This window comes from Balaenoptera borealis (assembly GCF_965194805.1).
Source record: "Balaenoptera borealis genome assembly, chromosome: 16".
NCBI lineage: Eukaryota > Metazoa > Chordata > Mammalia > Artiodactyla > Balaenopteridae > Balaenoptera > Balaenoptera borealis.
In genome coordinates, this window is record NC_138872.1 from 74,505,982 (window position 1) to 74,531,178 (window position 25,197).

The 25,197-nt window shown below is 40.3% G+C and overlaps 1 protein-coding gene and 1 long non-coding RNA gene across 2 annotated transcripts in view; one reads left to right on the forward strand and one right to left on the reverse strand.

Annotated features, from left to right (window-relative positions):
- Positions 1 to 16,085, reverse strand: LOC309612688. The gene is made up of 2 exons (XR_014235342.1): positions 7,140 to 16,085; positions 1 to 6,832 (listed from the first exon to the last, which is right to left on the reverse strand). It is a non-coding gene; the product is annotated as an uncharacterized lncRNA (long non-coding RNA).
- The window catches only part of LOC309612626 (S-adenosyl-L-methionine-dependent tRNA 4-demethylwyosine synthase TYW1), a 214,294-nt gene extending 190,594 nt beyond the window's left edge, over positions 1 to 23,700 (forward strand). Inside the window, exons 16-17 of the mRNA XM_082358575.1 lie at positions 13,531 to 13,585; positions 16,080 to 23,700. Coding sequence (XP_082214701.1) covers positions 13,531 to 13,536 — 6 coding nt within the window. The 3' untranslated portion in view covers positions 13,537 to 13,585; positions 16,080 to 23,700. The remainder of the gene's footprint in view (positions 1 to 13,530; positions 13,586 to 16,079) is intronic.
- The last annotated feature ends 1,497 nt before the right edge of the window (positions 23,701 to 25,197 follow it).

Sequence of the window (25,197 nt, forward strand, 5' to 3'; positions counted from 1 at the left end):
CAATGTTTTCTTAAGACTTAGAATTCTTATTTTTTAAAATTTTTATTGAAATATAGTTGAATTACAATGTCATGTTAGTTTCAACTGTATAGCAAAGTGATCAACTTATTATATACATTATATATATTATATATATTCAGAATACATATATATATTCTTTTTTAGATTCTTTTCCATTATAGGTTATTACAAGATATTGAGTATACCTCCCTGTGCTACACAGTAGGTCCTTGTTGGTTATCTATTTTCTATATAGTAGGGTGTATATTTCAATTCCAAACTCCTAATTTATCCTCCCCCCTCCCCTTCCCCTCTGGTAACCATAAGCTTGTTTTTTACGTCTGTGAGACTTAGAATTCTTATTTTTATACCTACACAAAGATTTTTTAGAATTTTTAGCAATAGATTTTTAAATCATATCTTTTTGTTACACATACATGAAAAGAAAAATACAAGTGAAATGATAGAGTAAAGGATTGATTCTCAAACTGGAACATACATCAGTATCACCTGGAGAGTTTGTTAAGATACAGATTGCTGGACCCCACCCCTAGAGTTTCTGATTTGGGAGGTCTGATTCAGTGGAACCCCCAAATTTGCATGGTTACAGGTAAAGGCGATGCTGCTGGTCCAGAAGCCGTACTTCGAGCACCGCAGCGTGAATGACTAATCCTTCTTCACATTCAGAGTTCACTCTTCTGAATCATTTTTTAACTCAAAGTCATTAGTGTGCATGATTTTCCCACAATTTTATGAACACTTAAGAGCATAGGTGGTGCAGTATTGTTAATAAGAATCCATTAAAGAATAAGGGCCATTGGTGCTGGGCTCTTTGGCTGCTTTTGCAATTATACAGAGCCACTTATAAAAAATAGCGTTCTTGAAATGTAATTTACATAATATAAAATCCATCCATTTTGAAGGTACAATTAAATGATTGTTAGCATATCTACAGAATTGGTCAAACATTGTCACAATGTAATTTGAGACCATTCCTGTCAATCCAAAAGAAAGCTATAGATTTGACTTTTCTGGACAGCCAGTATAAATGGAACTACACAATATGTGTTCTTTACATGTTTGGCTTTTTTTCCACTGAGCATGTTTTGAGTTTCATTCATGTTCTAGCTTGTATCAGTACTTCATTCTCTTTTTTTACCAAATGGTATTCCGTTATACAAATGTGCCATATTTTGTTTATCCATTTACCAGTTGAGAGACTTTTGGGTTTTTTCCACTTTTTGACTATAAGAATAATGCTGCTATGAACATTCGAGTACAAGTCTGTGTAGACTTTTTCATTTCTTTTGGAAACGTACCTAGGAGTGGAATTCTGAGTCATATGGTAACACTATGCTTAGCATTTTGAGGAACTGCCAGACCGTTTGGCAAAGTGGCTGCACCGTTTTACATTCCCACCTGCAGTTTATGAGGGTTCTGATTTCTCCACATCTAAGCCAACAGTTGTTATTATCTGTCCTTTTGATTGTAGCCATCCCAGTGAGTGTGAAGTAATACTTCATTGTGGTTGTGTTTTGTGTTTCCATGATAACTAACGATCTCAAGCATCTCTTTGTGTGCTTATTGGTCATTTGTATCTTTTCTTAGGACAAAGAAGAGATCGTTTGCCCATTTTAAAATAATTTAACTTTTTATTATTGAGTTGTAAGGGTTCTTCAAATATCCTGGATACGAGTCCCTTATCAGATATATGATTTGCAAAAATTTTCTCCCATTCTGTGAGTTGTCTTTTTACTTTATTAACGGTACTGTTTGGAGCATGAAAGTTTTAAATTTTGATGAAGGCCAGCTTATCTATTTTTTCCTTAGTTGCTTGTGCTTTTGGTGTCATAGCTGAGAAACCATTGCCTAACCCAAGATTATGAAGGTCTTCTCCTCTGTCTTCTAAGAGTTTTAGCTCTTATGTTTGAATTTTTGATTCATTTGAGTTAATTTTTGTGTATAGTGTCAGGAAGGAGTCCAGATTCATCTTTTTTCATGTGACACACGATTTTCCCACCACCATTTGTTAAAAAGGCTATTCTTTTATTATTGAGTTTTCTTGGAATCTTTGTTGAAAATCAATTGACTGTAAATATAGAGATATATTTAGGGAGGATATCTCAATTCTCTTCCATCTATCTATCTATCTATCTAATCTTTATACTAGTACCACTTACTGGCAAAACTTACAGCACTAACATTGTAATAAGTTTTGAAATCAGGAGCTGCAAGTCTTCCAGCTCCTGGGTCTTTTTGAATTTTCATATGAATTTTAAGATCAGCTTCTCAATTTCTGCAAAAAATCCAGCTGAACCAGCCCACTTTTTATTCTTGCTTGCGAATGTTGTTAAACATCTCTTTCATTTCATCCACTCTCCTTGTCCTCAACCCATTGCTTTCTATAGCTTAGGTTGTCATGTTTTTCTTATAAACTGTTGACACTTGTTTTGGAAGTATTGATGCGGGCACTTTTAATATCTGGGTGGGTTAGGGTCAGGACAGGTTGCCTCTCCTGATAAAAAGACTCAAGAAAAGTTCCCTTTTTGCCCTAGTGATTTGAGGTGTCACCTTTATCATACATTAAAATTCCACATGTGCTTGCATTTATTTCTGGATATTCTGTTCTTTTCCACTGGTCTGTTTATCTATTCATGTACTAACACTACACTATTTTAATTATCAAAGCTTTCTAGTATATTTTAATATCAAATAGGACTAGTTGCCTTTCAGTTTTTATTTTGTGGTGGTTTCCTGGCTATTACTGAATGCTTATTTTTCCAGATGAAGTTTATTGTCATTTAGTGATATTTTCTTTGTTACCTAATGTTTGATAAGTTCTGCTAAATATACCACGTGTGCTTGAGAAGATGGATTTTCTATTATCAGAGGTGAAGTTTGATATATGTCCATAAGGCCTATGGGGTTTTTTAAAATTATCATATTAATTTCTTTTAGATCCTTACTTATTTTTTGTCCACTTATCCAGCATCATTGAGCAGGTGAGACTTATCCAAGGGCTACTTCAATCCTGATGACTTTGAGATTTAGCCTTTCGTTCCATCAGTGAGATTTTCACTGGTTCATGGCGTGTTTTGTAGAATCTCATCTTGATACCCTGCTCATGCAGCCCCCTGCTGTCCTTGCAGTTTTTCTTAGATTAACACTATGAAGCTTGGCTTCTTTTTCCTTCCACATTCCCATCAATTAGTTGGAAGCTTATTTTCCTGGCAAAAAAATCATGGTGATCCAGAGTAATGGTTTAATACCACTTTTGTCATTTTCTGGTATGTACTTGGATCTGGGGATGATGGAGTATCTTGGGATGTGATACTGAGACACTGTCTGGGACAGAGTTGTGCTGAGGATTCTGGATACAGTCATGGGAAGGTAGTAGGGGAGGAGCTCAGAGGTTTGGGTATAAGGGTAGCCTGGAAAACATCGGACAAATGCTTGACAAAAGTGAGGTTAACTTCACGCCAGCCCCCTTCTGTTTCTCCAGGTTTGTCTTTGGCACATCTGGTTCCCAGGGAGACCTCTAGAAGGCATGCCGGGAGGAGAGTGAACTCCATGGCTATTTTAGTGGATTTTCACCCCCCTACCCCTAGGCCCTCTAGGGTCCCTCTACTCAGCAGTCAGCAGAGACTGGCAACTGGTGATAAAGAAGACTGGATTTCTTAATGCCCCAAAGACCAAAGCTCTGTGGGCACTGGCCCTCCGTATCCTCAGCTCCCAACCGCTACCCCTTTGTAAACTGTTTTCTCCTACAAAGTGCCTTTTATGAACTTTTCCCCTGAATTTCCATATAGAGGTGGCCTGGAGTGACTGGTGTCACCTCTGGCTTTCCTTCCATGACCTTAGAGCTACGGGGTGAGACCCTGCACACTCCACATGTGTGGGGGAAGAGGTAGAGGGAGAAAGGGAAGCACCGTGAGCTCTTCTGGGAGGGAGCAGGAAATTCGTTTGCAGACAGAGGCAAAGTAATCTGAAGTACCAAGTGAAGACCTGTGTGATGAAAGGAAATCATGCTGCCAACCTTGAACCAGTGATCCCGGATGACATGCATTTTTACAAAGCCTGTGTTTCGATCCACTTCAAAGGACTCACTGGAGTTAGTTTTGTAAGTTTCCCAATCCATCAACCAGCTGGGCTTGTGGAATAATATTTCATCTTGAAAACAGATTTATCAGGGAGAGGGTAAGAAGAAGCAAAGACACAGGAGATTTATGACGGCTCCCCTACCCCGCCCCAGGTCAAGCAGAGCAATCAGTTTGCCGTCATCACTTTAACCTTTCTGTCGCGGGAGTCTCGGCCTGGGCCTCAATCGTGGAGTTCACCCTGGTGTGGAGGTCTCCCCACTGGGGACATGGACACGTGCGTGAGGGAAGGGGACACCCTAATGGCGACTCAGGACACAGCAGGACAGCAGTCCATTCGCCTTGTGTTCCCCCTTTTCTCCCCTTTGTTTTTCTCTCTCTTTTCTTCTCCCTCTTCATCCCCTCTATGGGTGACTTGATTTGTTTCTAGAACTCTTGGAAATAGTAGCAGTAACAAAAAATTTGAAAAAAAGTTTTTGTGCAATTCTCAGGGAGCCACTGAGAAACCAAGACATTTCCACCTTGACCGACAGCCTCGGTCCAGCACTAGCATTTCAAGCACGTCCTCAGCTCTGGCCATAAGCCCTCAGAGGACCTCGCAGCACCCGGATGATGCTGAGATGATGGGTGCGAACGCAGGAACCCAGGATGCCGCGGAGGAGAGCAGGACTGTTTCATTTAATAGACGCGGAGGCAGACTCAGAGAAGGTTACTGGTGTTGGATTAGTCGGTTTTCAGGAAAAGTCATGATAGAAACAAAGTATGGGAAGCTGGAAATAAGAAGAACAAATGGAAAGGAACTTAGCAAACTGGAGAGAGCGGAAACTCAAGCTTGCAAAGGGGAAAGGCTAAGTGTAACATGGCGGTGCCTGTCTGAACTCCAGAGGCCACAGGCATCTCTGAAAGTGGAAATACAGCTTGGGTTCAAAATGGGAGGGTTGTTGGAAAGTCTCTAAGAAGAAATTGCATCTCCACGTCCTCCCCAACACCCTGCAGCTGCGGTCAACTCTGTCCACCTTAGCAGAACCTTGCAGGGCTCTTCTTTGCAGAGCTTGATCTAAGTGGAATCGGGGCTCTGGGGCGCCGGGCCAGGGTACTGCAGGGAAAGCAGGGGGATTAAGTACAAACGAACACACCGAATGGTATAGCGTCCGAGTCCTTGCCTTCCATCTGCCGCTTAGAATAACTCATAGCCAGGGTTATACATTTATATACAGTTACTGATAGGTGTAGACAACAAGCAGATGAAATAATGAGACCATCATGATTAACTCCAAGGAGATGTTGCATAAGGGAGAAATTGTTTCCATAGTACACCACTCAGCCGTGAATAATACTTATATAGGTTCTGAATATTGATTTCACCCGAAATTATAACAACATGTGGGAAGGTTTATAAGAAAGTTAAATCCTCATCTTCCATATTAGGAAGTCAATAGTTAATACTTAAAACTAAACAATCAAGAAATAGGATAAATATGCCATTCTCTAATGTGAAAATGGCGCAAAATGGTGAAAGTATTTACTCTGTGGAGGGAGGATGGGGGAATTTATTTTAAAGTTTTGAATGTGAATAATAGTAGTTAATAAGACTTGATAAGGTGGCTGAATTATAATTATAATATGTATTATATACAATATATGTGTATACCCACACATACATAAAATGTTATAGGGTGGAGAGGCTGTCACAGTTTGAAAAATATGTTAAAGTGCTCAGATGTTTAGGAAATTATACCTTATATTTTCAGACCTTAATCATAAAATGTTCTGAAGGTTCTAAAGCCAAACATCTATCATCACTGTATTTAAATGAAATTCAGCAAGGAGAAGGTAGTATTTTCACCACTCCTTCCCAAAGTTATAAGGTTTCTTCCAACAGTACAGCAGGAAAATACATTTCAGTAATTGATAAGTATGTAACTCAAACGAATTTTGAGGCTCTAAGTACAATGAAGAAACAATAGTCAGCAATTAAAAGTTTTTTAATTCCAATGTTGACTTATTTAAAGAATATTATAGTGGGTCCATTCATAACCCACAGCCACTGTTCTTAGAATGTCTGTTCCTCTCCACTGAGGCTCCCTCTCACCTCTGATTACTTGAGTCAGCTAACCTTAAAACCTTTGATTATTCACCCTTTACCCCAACTTATCTCTAAGCATTTTCCCTCTCCAGTCCTGGTGTCTTTCTACCCATTCTCCTGATTTCATATCATCAAAGCTCTTCTTGGAAGGTGTGGGCAGAGAGGAAAGACAAAATTGTCTTCAGCAGGTAAAAGAGAAGAGAGAGTCCTGAGACTATTTATTAATTAATGAATTTCATTCTCATCACAAATGCAAATACTTATTATTAACAAATTCCTCATTTTGATAAATAAGCAACGTGGTAACTTAGGTATCATTCTTTTGAATGTTTTCGTATAAACTATGAAATCATGCATGTAAATTATTATTTTGAGAAAAAATGATTTCAAGAGAAATTGACTCATACTCAGTGACTCTGAAATGGAAATCACTGGAAATTTTTAGCGAGAAGTTTTTAAATGTAGAAATGCACAAGGAATAAATAATAACACCGGTGCCTCACCACCCAGAATTAATATATGCTAACAAGTTTTCATGTTCACCACCCAGAATTAATATATGCTAACAAATTTTCACGTTTCCTTTAGGTATTTTTTTATTTTAAGAAACAAGAGGTCAACCATTAAATTAAATAAATAAGGGGCTTCCCTGGTGGCGCAGTGGTTGAGAATCTGCCTGCCAATGCAGGAGGCACGGGTTCGAGCCCTGGTCTGGGAAGATCCCACATGCCGCGGAGCAATTAGGCCCGTGAGCCACAACTACTGAGCCTGCGCGTCTGGAGCCTGTGCTCCGCAACAAGAGAGGCCGCGATGGTGAGAGGCCCGCGCACCGTGATGAAGAGTGGCCCCCGCTTGCCACAACTAGAGAAAGCCCTCGCACAGAAACGAAGACCCAACACAGCCTAAATAAATAAATTAATTAATATTAAAAAAAAAAATTTAAATAAGGAGCGGACTCAAAAGATTTGAAGAGGTTATGTAAGCAGAGGAGGGGGTTAGTAGGGAAAGGAAGGTAGGCAGGAGCAGAGTGTTACGAAAGTGAGTCCATGAGGCCCACAAAGGAGAGGCACAGAGAGGTGTAGCTGGAAACTTACAGCAAAATTCATAACTGATGGTGACTTTAATGTTAAGTGAATAAAATTAGTCATAACTAATTTTCAAATGAATGAATGGCACTATTTATATAAATTTATTTAGAAAGAGGGGGAGTTGAGTAGGAAAATCATATACTTAGTTTCTATAGGAAAACAACTTTTTTTCCCCCACGTGCTCAAGTTGTTTTGATTAAAAAAACAAAACTCTGGAGGGCAGGCTTTATTATACGAAACTATATCTTCTTGGATGATCTGTTCATTGCTTGATTAAAGCCATATCTAGGAAAAAAAATCATTCCTTTTAGAAACAATTATGCTTGTATATTTGCCCACATATTAACCATTTCCAATACTCCTCATACCTTTTTGTAGATTCAGATTTCCAAGACAATTATTTCCCTTCAGCTTAAAGAACTTCCCCTAGCACTTTTTGCAGTGCAGGTCTGTTGGCAACAAATTATCTCAACTTTGATTTACCTGAAAATATCTCTTCGTTTTCAGTTTTGAAGAATGGTGTTTACTGGGTATAGACTTCTGAGGTGACAGTTTTTTTCTTTCCACACATTAAAGATATTATTTCATTGTCTTCTGTACTCCATTTATCAGAAGAGAAGTTGCTTGTCAGTCATTCGCCTGTATATGATACCTCATTTCTGCCTGGCTACTTGTAAGATTTTCTATTTCACTTTTATTTTTATCTGTGATGTGGCTAGGTGCAGGTTTTTGTTTTGTTTTGTTTTGGTTTGGTTTTGGTATTGGTTTTTTTTGGAGGCTTGTTAAGCTTCTAATATGTGATGTTTGATGTTTATAATTAAGTTTGGAAACATTTTGGCCAATATTCCTTCAAATATTTTTTATTCTCTATTCTCCTCCTTTCTCCTGAAACCCCAATTATACATATATTGAGATGTTTAATATTCTGGCTCTGTTTGGTATTTGATATTGAGGTTCCATTCATCTCTTTTTTAAATACTTTACTCTCACAGATTCTTTTTGGATAATTTCTGTTTATTTCTCTTTAAATCAATAATCTTTCTTCTTTTTTCCCCCATGTGATCATCTGTTAATCTCATGCTATGATTTTTTAAAAAATTTTTCATATATTGTATCTTTCAGTTCCAGGGATTCTACTTGGTACCTTTTTAGAGTTTTCGTATCTTTTCTGAGATTCTCTGTCTCTTCCTCCAGTATATCCATTCTTCTCGTAAAACCCTTTAACATATTTATCACTTAGTTTAAAGTCCTTTCCTCCTAAATCCTAAATGTGGATCTTCTTTGTTGACTGCTTTTTTTCTTTTGACTTGTCATCACATTTTCTTATTTCTTCATATGTATCGTACTTTTTTATTGTATAGACATTGTGGTTGATTCATTGTAGAGAATCTGGATTCTGTTATCTTCCTCTGAAGAATGTTGGGTTTTGTTCTAGCAAATGTAGCAGATCTGCTGGCAGATCACCTGGATTTTGTGAAGGCTTGGTTTTAGGCTTTGTTAGGGTGGGTCTATTTGAATTTTGCCCTTAGTTCTAAGGTATAGCACTTAGTCCTAAGGTATAGCACTTAGTCCTGGGATGTGCTTCCTAATCATAGGGCATGGCCTTTTTAGAGTTTTGTTGAAAAGCTTGAAGTGTTTACCAAACTCCTCTAATTTGGAGAGACTTAAACTCTAAAGTCTGTCTTTCTATTGAAATTTCTGCCCAGCGTTTTCCGCCTTCCAGCTATTCTTTTCCTGTGGGCTCATTAGAGTCTCTCCCTATGGATATGCATTTACAAAGTCAGCAAGGACTTGAGGGGGTATCCATATATAGATTTTTGGTCCTTTCCCATATTTTCCCCACCTCTCAATTGCAGACTTGTCTGGCAGCTCCAAACTCTCATCTCAGATTCTTCAGCCTAATAAGACTGCTGCTATTTGCTTGAACTCCAGTCCTCATGCTCCAGGCAGACTGGGGAGTGCCTTCAGGAGAAAAGCTGGTTAAATGTGAATCTCACAGAGTTTACTTCCATTCTTTCGAGGCTTGTATCCCCCTAATTTCTGCCTGCTTTTGGTTACTCTCTGAGGACATTATACAGTTATTTTAATATTTTGTCCATAATTTATAGTTGTCAGCAAGTGGGTTTCATCTAATACAAGCTATCCTGCCATTATCAGAGCTGGAAGAAAAAAGAATTGATAAATAAGGTAGTCATGTCTACTATCACTACTTCTATTCCATATTATACTGGAGGTCTTAACAAGTACAATAAAACAAGAAAAAAGAAAAGGTATATGAATTGGAAAGGAAGAAACAGAACTTGAATTATTTGCAGATGATATGAAAATCCAAAATAATCTATAGAAAAAGCCTTTATAATTACTATAATTAGTAAGAGTTAAGGAAGGATGCTAGGTATTAGAGCAGTATTTTAAAAATCTGCTGCTTTCCATAAATCAGCTCCAGGTCTCTTAAACTATACTTTAAGAACATTAAAGATTTGTCTCAGATTTGGAGCACCTTTACGATCCCAATTCTTGTTCACATTTATCTGCTTTCTTGAAGCAATCTGAGTTTTGTTCTCTGTTATTTGCTACCAGAAGAGCTTTGGCAAAAGAGAAGAGATTTCCCTGCGATCAGATATAGAGAAGATGGACAAGTGATCCCTTGCTCATGGGGGGTGGTGTGAGCCTGCTGGAGTAGAGTGAGGAAGCTAAACCAAAATGAGCTCTTTGGAGGCAAAAACTGTATCTTGTTCACTGCTGTATCCCCAGCTGCTAGCGCACTGGGTCTGATGCTGACTAAATCAATGTCTATTGGCGGAACATGGTTGCTCTTGATAAGTATTTGAAGGCCTCACATAGAGGAGGAACTGACTCAACCTGCAGAGGACGTCAGTGCCATCTGAGGACAGAGTGGTCAGAGTTGGAGGACCTTGAACTCCTGCCCAGAAGGATTCAGGCAGTGGTTGAATGAATACCTGGTGGAGGTTTAAAGAAGGGATTCAAACAGCAGCTAAGAATTTGTACTTTGACCTTCACGGTGGAAAATGCAAGAAAAACTGAATAGTAATGTGGTAGCCAGCCTCTGAGATGGCCCTCAATGACTCTTGCCTCCTGGTTTTCATGTCCTTGTGGTCCCTCCCACATTGACTTGGGGCTGGCTCTGTGACTGATAGAATATGGTGGCAGTCATGTAGGTGACTGACTAAGACCAAGTCATAGAAGACATTGCAGCTGTTAGCTGGGTCTCTGATATCATTCACTCCGGGAGAAGCCAGCCCTCAGGTGGTAAGGACATGTAGAGTCCTGTGGGAGGCCCACGTGGAGAGGAACAATCTTGCCAGCATCAACTTGCCAACTCTGGGAGTGGGCCACCCAGCAAGCATACCCTTCTGCCCCAGTCAAACTTTCAGATAATTCCAGCCCCAGCTGACATCTGATTACAGCCCCCACAAGAGACCCAGAACCAGAACGACTCACTGAGTTGCTCCTGAATTCTTGACCCATGAAAACTTTGAGAGATAATAAATTACTATTATTGTTTTAAGCCACTCAGGGTTTTTGGGTGATTTATTACACATAACCTTTGAGATTTGGGACTGTGGAATCTCACTCCAGTTCTCTTTCACTCTAAGGATCTATGCTGTTTTAACATTTTATCACCTCCCTCTGGGATGCCTTTGACTTGCCACCAGAGACAAGTGTTCTGGGCAGCGTCCCAGTCAAGGATCTACTGGAGGACAAGGATCACTGCCCCAAGTTTGTATTACTGCTAGCTCAGTGACTACACAGTGTAGGTGCCCTTTAAATTGTTTTTGAATAATGAACAAATAAAGGTGAGTTTGTCAGAAACAGGTCCTCTGGCTCTTTGCTGTCTCTTCATGTTCTTCTGATTTTTAGTCTTCCTGACATACTGCTCAGCAGAGGGCAGGATAGTGCATCCCTAAGATGCAGCAAAATTCATCTGTTGAAATAGGGAGTTTTCCCAAGTTCCATGGCTCTGTTATTTTGGGGATAATTGCTTCTTGCAATAAGCTCTAGATTGATATACGACCAGAAAACTATACCCACAAAGCACAGCTAAGCATTTCTGAAGCTGAGGTATCTAGTGACTGTTGGTACAGGTACACAAATTGATTTACCTCATCTTAGAAATAATACAATGCCACCTCCATTAGCACACAAAAAGTTTGGATAAATAGAATTTATTTTCATTCTGATTTCCAATAGTAACCCAAATGTTTGAGGATGGCCCAGAAAGCCCTGAAAGATCCAGAAAAGATGCTTTAAGAACTATGAAAAGAAGAATTAATCCAGAGCATAAATGAACCTTGAAAACATTATGTTAAGAGAAAAAGGCCAGTTACAAAGGACCACATATTGTGACTCCATTTCTATGAAATGTCTAAGATAGGCAAATCTGTAGAGACAGAAAGTAGATTAGTGGTGGCCTAGGGCAGGAGAAGATTGGGGAGCTGGGGGATGACAGCTAAGGGATGAGGAGTTTCTTTTTGGGGGTGATAAAAATGCTCTAAGATTAGGTTGTGATGATGGTTGTAAAATTATGTGAATCTATTAAAAACCATTCAATTATATACCTTTAGTGAGTGAATAGCATGGTATGTGAACTATATCTGAAAGCTTTAAAAAATAATTAATGATGTTCAGCTGAATTTTTATATTCATCTTGTTTATCCCCCCAGTTTAGTCTCTGAAAATACGTTAGTCATCAGTGATGGAGATGATGACTTTCCAAGGACCAAACATCATTGTCCAGACATCATGGATAGCACTCATGTAGAGACATGTCTGTTCCAGCACTTGGCAGTCAGTCTATCTTCTGATCATTGCCATGGTTTTTGTGAGGGGCTTATCTGTTGTTCCCATTCACAGATAATGACCAGGCTGGGAAAGAAGTCAGTGTTCTCATTCTCATCACCAGCCCCACTGCTAGAGCCATGGAGCCAACAACTGAAGGTTGGCATGGTGTCTTCTAGCCCTGCTGGCATTTGTTTGGGGTCTGCAAGAGCAGCCCTAGGACAAGACAAATAGGAAGGCTTCGCTTCCAATTCTTACCCAACTTGCATCCAAGATCTGCCTTCTTCCAATTTGTACAATGGCCCCTGTAGTAAGCACCTTCAGGAAGGTGGCACTTTCCGGAACCAGTAATCTGAGTAATTTGAGGCAAAACAATATCCATCTTTGGAGGAAGCATCCCTGGCTAGAAATTAGGAGGCTTGGCTTCTAGTCCTGGCGCTGCTATTTGAATTGACCTAAATCACCCCCTGAGTTCTCACTGACCTTGGGTATGTCAGTAAATCAAATTTCATATGGGAATCAATGCTTAGAACTGTAAGGTCATCCTCAGTTCTAAATTCCATGAGCTGTTGGTTTACCCTCTTGGGGACAAACGTATTTCACCTGTTGAAGGCTGACAGAAAAGGCAGTGAATCTCCACTTGTCTCTTTCCTATTTGCTATCTCTGTTGCTTGTAATTGCTGTAGTTTGAAGAGCTTTGGTTACTTTGCCTACTGCCCAGCCAAGGTGCCTGAGCCTTTGTGCCCACCAGGAGGGGTGAGGCCGGGGGAGTGACGGGGCTCCAGAGAAGCTGCCTTTGACCGCTTGAGCCTCTTGTTTGGCCTCCATGGTTTGCCCCATATCTCAGGCAAGGGATACGGAGCAAACCATATCCCAGTGTCACAGAATGGGATTCTGCCCATTATATGACATTGGCAGGAAAGGAATGTAACTTAGAGCATCTTGGATGGCATAGTGCTTGAAAGAGCATCTCAGTGTTTTCTTGCTACTTGCACATAGTGATGCTTGGTGTTCTTTCAGGGTCTTTGGTCACTTAGAGAGAGGAAAACAACACAGTTGTCTTCAGGGACGCTCCTTTCTAGTCCTCTGGGTCCCATTATCCCAATGGTCCCCAATCCAGAGGTTCCTCCAGCAGAAGAATGGTTTGCACTCAGCAGGCCTGAAGACCCTTGTGAGGAGCCTCACTGAATAAGCCTAGATGGAAAGAACCCTTGTCGAGCTGCCAAGCTGTGATTCAGCATATGTCATACATGTTCATCGTACAAAATGTGGATGATACAAGCAAAGAGAAGGAAAAAGTTACCAATAGTCTCACTGCTTAGAAGCCACAATAATCAATCGTTTCCCATTTTTGAGCATTATTTTAAGGACTAGGCACTCTGCTTTGTAATTGCAAACATTATGTAATGTAATTTTCACAACACCTCTCTGAAGTTTGTGCTATTATTTCCCTCTGCAGACATGAAAACTGGGGTTTAGAGAAGTTAGACAACATACCCAAGGCAGCACAGCCGGTAAGTGGCAAAGCTGAGATGAAAATCCAAGCCTGGCTGACTCCAGGGTCGATGTCGTATGTAATCTAATTTCCTAACATTTTGTAGTCTTCTCTGCCAGTCTTTTTGTCTGCACAGTTTTTGTTTCTTTTTATCCTTGCATAATCATGGTCTTGCTGGGTTTTCTGGGGGTCTTCTACCTGCCAGACCCCCAAGCCCTTGGGGGTTCTTGGCTGTTGGATCTCTGCAGAAATCCACACCATAGAAACCATTTCTGGAGGACTCTAGTGCACTCTACCAATGTGGCAGGTCTGTCTCTGTTTGGCAAGGAGAGGACAGACTCTCTTTTTCAATCTTTCTTCAGTCCCTAATCTCTTAAAGCTTTACTTGCAATTCCTTTGTCTAAAAAGCAAAGACCAAACAGAGTTACCTGTGTCTGAGACGGTCTCCACGGGGTGGTCCAGAGAGCCGTGCAAGGAGCCAGGAGGGCTGGCCACATGTGCCGGCTCAGGCATGTGTGGGCTCCCCAATACCTGAGGCATACAGTAAGGACATTGGGGTACACATCCCAGCAGCCCTGGGATGGGGGATTGTTGAGGAAGGGTCTGTGTGGGGCCCATGCAGGGAATGCAGCCAGACTCTACCTCATGAAACTGCAAACGTCCCTGCCCAGGCAGGGGGCTGCAGTTTGGGGCTGCAGCATGGATACAGCCCCCTGTACAGGGCCTCTCTCCACCAGGCCTTCCCTCCCATCCTCACTGACTCCTGGAACTCGCTCTATCGCCACCCCCCACCCTCGTGTCTTTTTGTTCCTTCCAGTTTTCAGGAACATCAAATAAAAGCTCTTTCAAGAGGCTCCCTTGAGGCCAACAGCCAAGAAACCACATTTCGTTCTCCCGTTCCAGCAGACGAGCCAGCTTGATGGGATTTGGCCCCTTTAATAGAGAGAAGCTCTTCCCTGAGATTAGACTGTTTTGGGCCTGATCCCTCAACTTCGTAGGACCTCAGGCTTAAGCCATGAGAAAAATATTATAAAGAAAAAGTGAGGGAGACCTTCAAGAGGGCGGAGGAGTAAGATGTGGAGATCACCTTCCTCCCCACAAATACATCAAAAAATACATCTACATGTGGAATAACTCCTACAGAACACCTACTGAACGCTGACAGAAGACCTCAGACTTCCCAAAAGGCAAGAAACTCCCCACATACCTGGGTAGGGCAAAAGAAAAAAGAAAAAACAGAGACAAAAGAATAGGGACGGGACCTGCACCTCTGGGAAGGAGCTGTGAAGGAGGAAAAGTTTCCACACACTAGGAAGCCCCTTCACTGGCAAAGACAGGGGTTGGCTGGGGGGAAGCTTCGGAGCCGCGGAGGAGAGCGCAGCCACGGGGGTGCGGAGGGCAAAACGGAGAGATTCCCGCATGGAGGATCAGTGCCGAGCAGCACTCACCAGCCCGAGAGGCTTGTCTGCTCAGCCGCCGGGGCGGGCGGGGCTGGGAGCTGAGGCTCGGGCTTCGGTCGGATCGCAGGGAGAGGACTGGGATTGGCGGCGTGAACACAGCCTGAAGGGGCTAGTGCGCCACGGCTAGCCGGGAGGGAGTCCGGGAAAAGGTCTGGAACTGCCTAAGAGTCAAGAGACCATTGTTTCGCAGTGCGCGAGGAGAGGAGATTCAGAGCACCTTCTAAACGAGCTCCAGAGACAGGCGCGAGCCGCGGCTATCAGCGCGGACCCCAGAGACGGGCATGAGACGCTAAGGCTGCTGCTGCCGCCACCAAGAAGCCTGTGTGTGAGCACAGGTCACTCTCCACACCGCCCCTCCCGGGAGCCTGTGCAGCCCGCCACTGCCAGGCTCCCGTGATCCAGGGACAACTTCCCTGGGAGAACGCACGGCGCGCCTCAGGCTGGTGCAACGTCACGCCGGCCTCTGCCGCCGCAGGCTCGCCCCGCATTCCACATTCTGTACTCCTCCCTCCCCCCCGGCCTGAGTGAGCCAGAGCCCCCTAATCAGCCGCTCCTTTAACCCCATCCTGTCTGGGCGAAGAATAGACACCAGAGGGCGACCTACACACAGAGGCAGGGCCAAATCCAAAGCTGAACACCAGGAGCTGCGCAAACAAAGAAGAGGAAGGGAAATTTCTCTGTGCAGCCTCAGGAGGAGCAGATTAAATCTCCACAATGAACTTGATGTACCCTGCATCTATGGAATACCTGAATAGACAACGAATCATCCCAAAATTGATGTGGTGGACGTTGGGAGCAACTGTAGACTTGGGATTTCCTGTATCTGACTAGTTTCTGATTTTTATGTGTATCTTAGTATAGCTTTTAGGTCTTGTTATCATTGGTGGATTTGTTTATTGGTTTGGTGGCTCTCTCCTTTTTTTTTTAAATTACTTTAAAAACTTTTTTTATTTTAATAATATTTTTAAAAATTTTACTTTAACAAGTTTTTAATTTAATTTTATTTTATTTTATTTATTCTTCTTTCTTTTTTTTTCTCCCTTTTATTCTGAGCTGTGTGGCTGATAGGGTCTTGGTGCTCCAGCCGGGTGTCAGGCCTGAGCCTCTGAGGTGGGAGAGCCGAGTTCAGGACATTGGACCACCAGAGACCTCCCGACCCCACGTAATATCAATTGGCGAGAGATCTCCCAGAGATCTCCATCTCAACACTAAGACCCAGCTCCACTCAACGACCAGCAAGCTCCAGTGCTGGACACCCCATGTCAAACAACTAGCAAGGCAGGAACACAACCTCACCCATTAGCAGAGAGGCTGCCTAAAACCATAAGTTCACAGACACCCCAAAACACACCACCAGACACGGTCCTGCCCACCAGAAAGACAAGATCCAGCCTCATCTGCCAGAACACAGGCACCAGTCACCTCCACCAGGAAGCCTACACAATCCACTGAACCAACCTTACCCACTGGGGGCAGACACCAAAAACAACAGGAACTACGAACCTGCAGCCTGTGAAAAGGAGACCCCAAACACAGTAAGTTAAGCAAAATGAGAAGACAGAGAAATACACAGCAGATGAAGGAGCAAGGTAAAAACCCACCAGACCAAACAAATGAAGAGGAAATAGGCAGTCTACCTGAAAAAGAATTCAGAGTAATGATAGTAAAGATGATCCAAAATCTTGGAAATAGAATGGAGAAAATACAAGAAATGTTTAACAAGGACCTAGAAGAACTAAAGAGCAAACAATGATGAACAACGCAATAAAGGAAATTAAAAATTCTCTAGAAGGAATCAATAGCAGAATAACTGAGGCAGAAGAACGGATAAGTGACTGGAAGATAAAACAGTGGAAATAACTACCGCAGAGCAGAATAAAGAAAAAAGAATGAAAAGAATTGAGGACAGTCTCAGAGACCTCTGGGACAACATTACATGCACCAACATTCGAATTATAGGGGTCCCAGAAGAAGAAGAGAGAAAGAAGGGGACTGAGAAAATATTTGAAGAGATTATAGTTGAAAACTTCCCTAATATTGGAAAGGAAATAGTTAATCAAGTCCAGGAAGCACAGAGAGTCCCATACAGGATAAATCCAAGGAGAAACATGCCAAAACACATATTAATCAAACTATCAAGAATTAAATACAAAGAAAAAATATTAAAAGCAGCAAGGGAAAAACAACAAATAACACACAAGGGAATCCCCATAAGGTTAACAGCTGATCTTTCAGCAGAAACTGCAAGCCAGAAGGGAGTGGCAGGACATATTTAAAGTGATGAAAGGGAAAACCTACAACCAAGATTACTCTACCCAGCAAGGATCTCATTCAGATTCGACGGAGAAACTAAATCCTTTACAGTCAAGCAAAAACTAAGAGAATTCAGCACCACCAAACCAGCTTTACAACAAATGCTAAAGGAACTTCTCTAGGCAGGAAACACAAGAGAAGGAAAAGACCTACAATAACAAACCCAAAACAATTAAGAAAATGGTAATAGGAACACACATATCGATAACTACCTTAAATGTAAATGGATTAAGTGCTCCAACAAAAGACATAGACTGGCTGAATGGATACAAAAGCAAGACCCATACATATGCTGTCTACGAGAGACCCACTTCAGACCTAGGGACACATACAGGCTGAAAGTGAGGGGATGGAAAAAGATATTCCATGCAGATGAAAATCAAAAGAAAGCTGGAGTAGCAATTCTCATATCAGACAAAATAGACTTTAAAATAAAGACTATTACAAGAGACAAAGGACACTACATAATGATCAAAGGATCAATCCAAGAAGAAGATATAACAATTGTAAATATTTATGCACACAACATAGGAGCACCTCAATATATAAGGCAAATGCTAACAGCCATAAAAGGGAAAATTGACAGTAACACAGTCATAGTAGGGGACTTTAACACCCTACTTTCACCAATGCACAGATCATCCAAAATGAAAATAAATGAGGAAACACAAACTTTAAATGACACATTAAACAAGATGGATTTAATTGATATTTATAGGACATTCCATCCAAAAACAACTGAATACACTTTCTTCTCAAGTGCTCATGGAACATTCTCCAGGATAGATCATATCTTGGGTCACAAATCAGGCCTTGGTAAATTTAAGAAAATTGAAATAATATCAAGTATCTTTTCTGACCCCAGTGCTATGAGACCAGATGTCAATTACAGGAAAAAAACTGTATAAAAATACAAACACATGGAGGCTAAACAATACACTACTAAGTAACCAAGAGATCACTGAAGAAATCAAAGAGGAAATCAAAAAATACCTAGAAACAAATGACAATGAAAACACATGGCCCAAATCCTATGGGATGCAGCAAAAGAAGTTCTAAGAGGGAAGTTTATAGCAATACAATCCTACCTCAAGAAACAAGAAACATCTCTAATAAACAACCTAACCTTACACCTAAAGCAATTAGAGAAAGAAGAACCAAAAAACCCAAAGTTAGCCAAAGGAAAGAAATCATAAAAATCAGATCAGAAATAAATAAAAAAGAAGTGAAGGAAACAATAGCAAAGATCAATAAAACTACAAGGTGGTTCTTTGAGAAGATAAACAAAATTGATAAGCCATTAGCCAGACTCCTCAAAAAAAAAGGGAAAAGACTGAAATCAACAGAATTAGAACTGAGAAAGGAGAAGTAACAACTGACACTGCAGAAATACAAAGGATCATGAGAGATTACTACAAGCAGCTATATGCCAATAAAATGGACCACCTGGAAGAAATGGACAAATTCTTAGAAAAGCACAACCTTCCAAGACTGAACCAGGAAGAAATAGAAAATATAAACAGACCAATCACAAGAACTGAAATTGAAACTGTGATTAAAAATCTTCCAACAAACAAAAGCCCAGGACCAGATGGCTTCACAGACAAATTCTATCAAACATTTAGAGAAGAGCTAACACCTATCCTTCTCAAACTCTTCCAAAATATAGCAGAGGGAGGAGCACTCCCAAACTCATTCTACGAGGCCACCATCACCCTGATACCAAAACCAGACAAAGATGTCACAAAGAAAGAAAACTACAGGCCAATATCACTGATGCACATAGATGCAAAAATCCTCAACAAAATACTAGCAAACAGAATCCAACAGCACATTAAAAGGATCATACACCATGATCAAGTGGGGTTTATCCCAGGAATGCAAGGATTCCTCAATATACACAAATCAATCAATGTGGTACACCATATTAACAAATTGAAGGAGAAAAACCATATGATCATCTCAATAGATGCAGAGAAAGCTTTCAACAAAATTCAACACCCATTTATGATAAAAACCCTCCAGAAAGTAGGCATAGAGGGAACTTACCTCAACATAATAAAGGACATATATGACAAACCCACAGCCAACATTGTCCTCAATGGTGAAAAACTGAAACCATTTCTACTAAGATCAGGAACAAGACAAGGTTGCCCACTCTCACCACTATTATTCAACATAGTTTTGGAAGTTTTAGCCACAGCAATCAGAGAAGAAAAAGAAATAAAAGGAATTCAAATTGGAAAAGAAGAAGTAAAGCTGTCACTGTTTGCAGATGACATGATACTATACATAGAGAATCCTAAAGATGTTACCAGAAAACTACTAGAGCTAATCAGTGAATTTGGTAAAGTAGCAGGATACAAAATTAATGCAGAGAAATCTCTTGCATTCCTATACACTGATGATGAAAAATCTGAAAGTGAAATTAAGAAAACACTCCCATTTACCATTGCAACAAAAAGAATAAAATATCTAGGAATAAACCTACCTAAGGAGACAAAAGACCTGTATGCAGAAAATTATGACACTGATGAAAGAAATTAAAGATGATACAAATAGATGGAGAGATATACCATGTTCTTGGATTGGAAGAATCAGCATTGTGAAAATGACTATACTACCCAAAACAATCCACAGATTCAATGCAATCCCTATCAAACTATCAGTGGCATTTTTCACAGAACTAGAACAAAAAATTTCACAATTTGTATGGAAACACAAAAGACCCCGAATAGCCAAAGCAATCTTGAGAAAGAAAAACGGAGCTGGAGGAATCACGCTCCCTGACTTCAGGCCATACTACAGATCTACAGTAATCAAGACAGTATGGTGCTGGCACAAAAACAGAAATATATATCAATGGAACAGGATAGAAAGCCCAGAGATAAACCCACCCACATAAGGTCACCTTATCTTTGATAAAGAGGCGAAAATATACAATGGAGAAACGACAGCCTCTTTAGTAAGTGGTGCTGGGAAAACTGGACAGCTACATGTAAAATATGAAATTAGAACTCTCCCTAATACCATACACAAAAATAAAATCAAAATGGATTAAAGACCTAAATGTAAGGCCAGACACTATAAAACTCTTACAGGAAAACATAGGCAGAACACTCTATGACATAAATCACAGCAAGATCCTTTTTGCCCTACCTCCTAGAGAAATGGAAATCAAAACAAAAATAAACAAATGGGACCTATGAAACTTAAAAGCTTTTGCAAAGCAAAGGGAACCATAAACAAGACCAGAAGACAACCCTCAGAATGGGAGAAAATGTTTGCAAATGAAGCTACTGACAAAGAATTAATCTCCAAAATATACAAGCAGCTCATGCAGCTCAATACCAAATAAACAAACAACCCAATCCAAAAATGGGCAGAAAACCTAAATAGACATTTCTCCAAAGAAGATATACAGATTGCCAACAAACACATGAAAGGATGCTCAACATCACTAATCATTATAGAAATGCAAATCAAAACTACAATGAGGTATCACCTCACACCAGTCAGAATGGTCATCATCAAAAAATGTAGAAACAATAAGTGCTGGAGAGGGTGTGGAGAAAAGGGAACCCTCTTGCACTGTTGGTGGGAATGTAAATTGATACAGCCATTATGGAGAACAGGATGGAGGTTCCTTAAACAACTAAAAACAGAACTACCATATGACCCAGCAATCCCACTACTGGGCATATACCCAGAGAAAACCATGATTCAAAAAGAGTCATGTACCACAATGTTCATTGCAGCACTATTTACAATAGCCAGGACATGGAAACAACCTAAGTATCCATTGACAGGTGAATGGATAAAGAATTTGTGGCACATATATACAATGGAATATTACTCAGCCATAAAAAGAAATGAAATTGAGTTATTTGTAGTGAGGTGGATGGACCTAGAGTCTGTCATACAGAGTGAAGTAAGTCAGAAAGGGAAAAACAAATACCATATGCTAACACATATATATGTAATCTAAAAAAAAAAAAAGGTTCTGAAGAACCTAGGGGCAGGACAGGAATAAAGACGCAGACGTAGAGAATAGACTTGAGGACACGGGGAGGGGGAAGGGGAAGCTGGGACGAAGTGCAAGAGTGGCATTAACATATATACAGTACCAAATGTAAAATAGATAGCTAGTGGGAAGCAGCTGCATAGCAAAGGTAGATCAGCTCGGTGCTTTGTGACCACCTAGAGGGGTGGGATAGGGAGGGTGGGAGGGAGATACAAGAGGGAGGGGATATGGGGATATATGTATACGTATAGCTGATTCACTTTGTTATGCAGCAGAAACTAACACAACATTGTAAAGCAATTATACTCCAATAAAGATGTTAAAAAAAAAAAACTTAAAAAAAAAAGAAAAGAAAATGTGAGTTAAAAAATAAATGCTCCGAACTCTGCTTTCTGACTTGTGCTAAGAATAATAACAGGTAAGATTGTGTCAGAAATCCAAGCTTCAGGCGGGCCTGGAGCCACACACTCAGCAAATGTGTCTTGTATTGAAGTTAGAGAAGCTATAACGATTCTTTCTGGTAAAGGGGGAGTCATTTTTCTTTTTTTCTGCATGTTTCCAAAGTGGAGATGCCCTCTGGTCTGTGTCCTGGAGGAGGAGTGTTGGAGTGGAAACCTCCATACCCGTTTCCACCACTTACTCAGTTCTTCACCTGGGCAGGGAGTGGCTGATGTTCTCTCAGAACCCATCAGACCTTGATCCACATCATTGGGGGTTGTCACTGTTCTTCTGAAGCAAAAATATCCCACCTCATCTCTCTAGACCGTCTGCCTCCTGTGTGGGTAAGAGAGTCCATGGGCTCTCCTTGGTTTCTGACTCCCATAAGTATGCACACTTGGGTCAAGGCAGGGGCCAGTTTTGAGAAGTAACTGGGTGTGTGAGTCCAGCCTGGGGTCCTCCATGAAGCTGGCAGGGTATGAGGAGACCCACCAGGAATATAACCCAAGGCACATGTGCTAACATAGTTTAGCAGAAAGCCCTATTCTTTGGAGTCATTGGTACTATGTGGCCCACTAGTCAGGATGATCCTCTGGTGTGCATTTGGCACCCCCATTGTGTGTGTTCTCTTACCACTGAGAATCTTGGAGAAGGAGGAGAGTGAAACTTGGGTCCTCTGACCTCCAGCAACTTCCAAAGTACTCGACCTTGAACTCATGCTCCAGCTGCCCTCCATACGGGTCTTACTTTCTCATCCCCTGTGGGGCGGTTTTCTTTCCTAGAGTCAATGTCCGAAGAAGCTTCTCCAGTCTTTGTCATATGTGTCAAAGTTTTATTATCTCCTTTTGATCCTTTTCCTATGCCTACTCCTCTTTTCTTTTTTCGTAACACTCTCCCCAACTTGACTATCTCTGCCAATCTTTATCCATCCCTGACCCACATCAAAAAGGAAGTAGAGACACACCCACATCTATTATGATTATGCTTACGTGTGATACATGCATGATGCATTGTGTGTGCCTGTGCACCACATTCCCATGAATATCGCTGGATTTTGAATGCTGTAATGTTCTTTATAGAAGCAAAAAAAGTTGCCCCAGATGCATTTTATAACTTTGTAGTTAAAGTAGCCATTAAAATAATTAAATTTGGTGTTTTATAAGGACTATCATAGTACAGTACTAGGCAATTAGTGAATATTTGTTGAATGAATGTTTGAATGGAGGAAGGCTATGAAGGAAAAATAAACGGTGGTAATAAAAGTTTAAAAACATTAGATTTTATTTTTAACACTATATACAGTGAAGAGACAGCATAAATGGATCTTACTGTATTGTAGAAAAGGATATGATTAACAGATTTACATATATTATTACCATAGTACCTTTGTTGAGAATTTCATCTGCATTATTATTATATCTATATTTGGTCTAGCAACAGTTCACTTTCAAATTATGCAAAGTGAACACGGATCAATCTTGCTTATGCACAATGTGTATGTAGACAGCACCCCTTAAACTTTCTTCAGTTCCTTATTTTTAATGAGATTTATGCATAGATTTTAAAAATGTTTTAATTAAAATAGTGAAAAATTTCAATATAAATTCTGTGATTATTCATGATCACAACTATTAATGGTACATCAAAAATGGTGACATAGGTAAGAGAAGCTGTGGGTTATTTGCCTGTCTTGCAGGCCAGGTATTGGGTTGGCCAAAAAGTTCGTTTGGGTTTTTCTGTAAGATGTTATAGAAAATCCCAAACGAACTTTTTGGCCAACCCAATATAGGATCACCACTTTCTCTCTCTTCATAAGAAAGTGTAGGACTTTCACTTCTGGTCGTGGTGGAGTAACAGGAACCACACTTACTAACCAGCCTTAAATAACCAACCAACAACTAGTGTATATATATATATATATATATATATACATATATATGTATATATATATGTATATATATATAACATTTTCAAGACAGTGGACACAGCCAAAAAATGACAGTTTTCCTTAAGAGATGAAAAAAATGTGGTAGGCCCTCTAACTGCCTGCATCCTCCTTTGAGAGAGTATCCAGGCAGTGTTGCAGGGAGGGGAAAGCCAGGCAGAGCCTGGCAGACTCCCTGAGTTGAGAAGAGATAGCTGACAGTTTGGGGAGATGAAGGTGGCTAGAATTCAGAGGACTGGGCACCAGGGAGGTGAAAGCCACACAGAGGAATCCTGAGATCTGCAGAGGGCAGCCCCCAGGTATTCAGCTGAATACTGACTGGTTCGTGGATATGAGGAAATTACTCAAGGCTGGTAAAAGAACCATCTGAAAGAATTAGAGGTAACAATGCTTGACACTCACACAGGATGGGAATAAAGCTTACTCCCATCAGCCAGAATAGAGAACCTCATGATTCATGGGACATTTGGTAGGGTACATAAAGTGTCTTTCCTCAATAGAATAATTAAGTCTAATCACGGTTCTGGGTCCACCTAAGAAATCTTAAAGTCAAGTCCCAAATAGAGGGGAATTCCCTGGCAGTCCAGTGTTTAAGACTCCAGGCTTTCACTGCCAAGGGCCTGGGTTTGGTCCCTGGTCAGGGAACTAAGATCCCACAAGCTGTGCAGTGTGGCCAAAACAAACAAACAAACAAACAAAACCAACCTCAAGAATATTTATAAGAATTTAAAAATAGACATCACCCAACAAGGTAAAATTCACAGTGTCTGGAATCCAATAAAAAATTACCAGACATGTAAAGAAGCAGGAAAATATAATCTATAATGAGAAGAAAACTCAATAAACAAAACCAATGCAGAACTGCCAAAGATGTTAGAATTAGCAGATAAGACATTGAAGCAATTATTTGGATGGTATTCAGTATGTTTAAAAAGTAGAGACATGGGGGATATAATAAAAAATGCAATCAAACTTCTGGAAATAAAACAATGTCTGAGATGAAGAATACACTGAATGAGATTTATGGCAAATTAGAAATTTCAGAATAAAAATGATTTTTTTAATGACTTGGAGTTATAGCAATAAAAATTATCCAAAATGAACCACAGAGAGAAGAGAGAAAAATAAAGAACAGAGTATCAGTGGACTTTTGGGACCTTAAGCAATCTAATAAATGTATAACTAGAGGCCATTAAGGAGAGACTCCTTCATAAAGCAGAAAAATATTTGAAGGAAAAATGGCTGAAATTTTCTAAATTTAATAAAAATTATAAACTCACAGATACAAGAAGCTCAATAAACCTAAAGCACAAGAAACACAGAAAAAAATATATACCAAGGTATATCATAATCAAACTGCCAAAAACCAGTGATAAAGAGAAAATCTTAAAATCAGCACAGTAAAAAGACATATGATATATAAAAGAACAAGATAAAGATGATAGTAGATT